At 41.9% G+C, this 3,314-nt stretch overlaps 1 protein-coding gene across 1 annotated transcript in view; it reads right to left on the bottom strand.

Annotated features, from left to right (window-relative positions):
• Positions 1-3,314, bottom strand: part of LOC101862336 (sodium- and chloride-dependent glycine transporter 1) — a gene marked incomplete in the record, with an annotated part of 42,627 nt that overhangs the window by 3,092 nt on the left and 36,221 nt on the right. Inside the window, 2 exon segments of the mRNA XM_005093537.3 lie at positions 1,257-1,357; positions 2,721-2,883. Coding sequence (XP_005093594.2) covers positions 1,257-1,357; positions 2,721-2,883 — 264 coding nt within the window.

Here is a 3,314-nt window from a genome sequence, read left to right as displayed (position 1 = left end):
TCGTATAAAGGCTTCCAATAGTATTGAAGAGCTGTTCGCACAATTTGAAACATCAAACTTGCAAACAACGACTGGATTCAATAAATGTGATAATGGCTTTCCTCACAACTATTCTACAAAGTAACTTGGAGATTATTTCATGGAGTACTGGGCTCTTAACCGAGCATCTGGAGGTCCGGTGGTCGGTCGTTGCAAGAATCCTACTCAGTCATTTCTAAGGAGTTCCCACAGTCATCGTTTACACCAGGTCTTAACCATATTACAGGCGGACATAAATCATGGTGTCTCCTTTTAAATTATAGCAAGTGTATGTTGAAAAGAGCGTTGTGACCTGCGTCTGTGGGGGTAATGACTAACTCTTCGTCTTGCAAGTAAAACTCTCTAATGGATCACTACCTTGTAGTGGTTAGAGAGCTTGTGTGCCTCAGTGAACTCAAGAGCTACGCTGCCTGGAGCTAATGCTCCTGGTAGGGCCACCCGTGCCAGGCAGGTCGACGGGTAGAGGTCAGACGAAGCGTGATCCATCGGCCCTCCAGGTTTCGGAGGCTCAGCTCAGGGCGAACAACCCAGACTGGTAAAAATCATGTTACGGAAAAAGCAACAAGGAGAAGCCATATTTCTGTGTGTTATGAACCTTTAGAGACTCTTGAGACTCATATGAATGCAGGCAGTGAAAGCCGCAAGGAAGCTGTTTGCAGGAAGATGGGGGACCTGAACACCGCATTTTGCTGCCCTAAACGCCAGATGGCGTAACGGGTAGTAAGGTTGCATGTAAAAGACTTGAGTTCAATTCTTGCGTGTGAAAACTAGCCAACTTGTCAAATATCTCCGTCTTCCTGCAGCTGTGATGCGAAGTCCTACTCAGCCATAGTTGATGCTGACAGAAAGTGCTACAAGAAGCCAATATTTACAATAGTTTCGTTCAGCTCACCCTTCGTTAATAATGCGGTCCTGGAGTCCAACTACAGCTGCCAGGTCTGTAAATAGCGGTCTTTGACTCCCTGAATTTGTTTTGTTGTATTGTTATAGTAAGAGTTTTACTGCGCTTGCAACACAGTTAGGCCATATAAATGATGAATATTAGAGGTGGTACAAGAGAGTAATAAACACAAAAAGAAGGGGGCGGTAGATAAAGATGATAGATATTTGATAGCAAAGAAGGAGCAAACGACACCAGAACACCCGCCAACAACCCAATCCTCAACTTCGAGTATCCACATCTTCTCCGTTTCAGGCTTCTCTCTTCAACAACTCACCGTCAGCAGAACTGGGGAAATGACCGTCCATGTGGCTCGGAAATAGATGAACGGGCTGAATCCTAACATCGACTTTACGTCCAAAGCGAAGTTCTCATACCCTGTTCAAAAGAAAGGATATAAGAAGTTATGATAGTTAAGTATTTGTGAGACGTGCCGACAAAATGAGTTACTTCTCGCAATCCACAAATGGAGATATTGGCCAAAAATCAAACTAGGGTCAAATTTGTAGACTTTCTATCGATGCCATATATATTCTTTAAGTATAACATGCCTTTTATTATTTCATACGTATAAATAGTAAAAACTTCACCTATAAGCGTGATGTATTTATTTCCATAATGTTCAAATCCAAAAAGTAACTCATTTTGTCAGCACACTTTACATTTGCTACTGTTAATGAGACATTTACGCAAAGTTCAAGCAAGACGTATCCTCTGCATTGAGGCTCAGAGTTAAGGAATCTGGTGTGTTATTGTGGCGTCGGTAGTTTTGTTTAGAGTGAACCTACATACTCCCATTTGCTTCATAACGAATCCAATAAGTTTTTGAAGTTGCAATTTCCAGTGCGATTCCACATAACCAGTTTTACATGTAATTCTGTAAGTCCTGAAACATAATTTTTATGTACGGTGGTAAAACCTTCATTATATCTCTAGCGAAAAAAAGAGATGTCCCTTATTTGAAGTACCCTGGTGTGGCGACTCATCCTATGAATAACACGTGTGGCATCATGGTGAACTCAGGCGCCCGTCAAAATAATGAAATCGAAGAAACCGACATTTTTCTACCTTATGAAATTTTTTATCGATTTTCGTAATACGTTTCGGCTCAATACCCTTTACGCCCGTTTAAACACGGTCATATTCCTGCATAGCTTTTAAAACAACAAAAACCGTTAATCAAAGACACTACAGTCTTGGAAATCACCAAACTTTGGCGGCCATTCTCTCGCTAATTTTACCTTACGCATTTGGCACCACCCCCACCCACCCCTAACCTCCTTGAATTATAATTAGTGTCTCGCTCGCTTTCTGTTGAAGATAGATGATTATTTTTCACCAAAAACAAGGCAAATGAACATGCTTCAAGATAATGCCAACAACTGCCATAACTATTTGTATGTCTAAAAACATGATGAGCGCCCCGAATCCTCCAAGCTATGACAGAAATACTTTCTTTGTCACAGAACTCATCCTAAAAGACAGAAAACTTTATTTAAGAGCAATCTTTGTAGCAATCACATTGTCTCGGTCTACTCTCTCGGCTTAAACAAATCTAGGAAACAATTAGTGGCTATAATTTTTACGATAAAATAAATCTGGAAGAGACCAAGACATTTTACTTTTGAATGAGCAACACTAAACTGGGCACAAGAGAAGGCGAGTGGGCCACTAGACTGGAAAACTAAGTTCCAACTTTGTTTTAGTCACGTCAAAAGAGCATGATAAAAACGCTGCTTACCGTAGAAATGAATAATGGCTACATACTCCAACAGGCCAATAAAGAGCAAGGGAAATCCGAGAACAGCCTCATCCACAAGGTTAAGGAGATGAAAACCACCTTGAGTTATCATTGGAATGCCGAGCAAGAAAGCCAACATACAGACGCTGACTCTGAAAAGAACCTGTGAGAAGATATTGTGCGTGAGGTGTCGAATGAAAGCAGGGGAAACGTTGAATTCAACATTAAAGAGTCTGTGAAAGCTGTGTAATTTTATCTGACGTGTCAGTTTGTGTGTTCGTCTATGTTTACTCGTTATCAGGTCAGACGGTGCACACAACATGATTGACGACTGCTGTGGCTCAGTAGGTCAGGGATTTGATATTGTGCTGCGCGAAAGCTGGGGGTTCAAACCCCAAGCAGAGGGGTTCCTCTTTATCATTTTTTCTGACTTCCTTCTAGACTGTTTGCTTCTCGTGCCCGGTGTTCGGAGAGACGACAGAGGGCTCTATCTTCGGAGTGGGAGAATGAGAGAGAAACAGACAGTTGGGGACAGACAGACACAGATAGATATCTCTCCCTGTCTGTCTGTCTGACTCTCTCTCTCTCTCTCTC

The sequence above is a fragment of the Aplysia californica genome, unplaced genomic scaffold, assembly GCF_000002075.1.
Source record: "Aplysia californica isolate F4 #8 unplaced genomic scaffold, AplCal3.0 scaffold00065, whole genome shotgun sequence".
NCBI lineage: Eukaryota > Metazoa > Mollusca > Gastropoda > Aplysiida > Aplysiidae > Aplysia > Aplysia californica.
The sequence above is the reverse complement of the archived record's forward strand: the minus strand, read 5'-3'. Positions and strand labels throughout refer to the sequence as shown.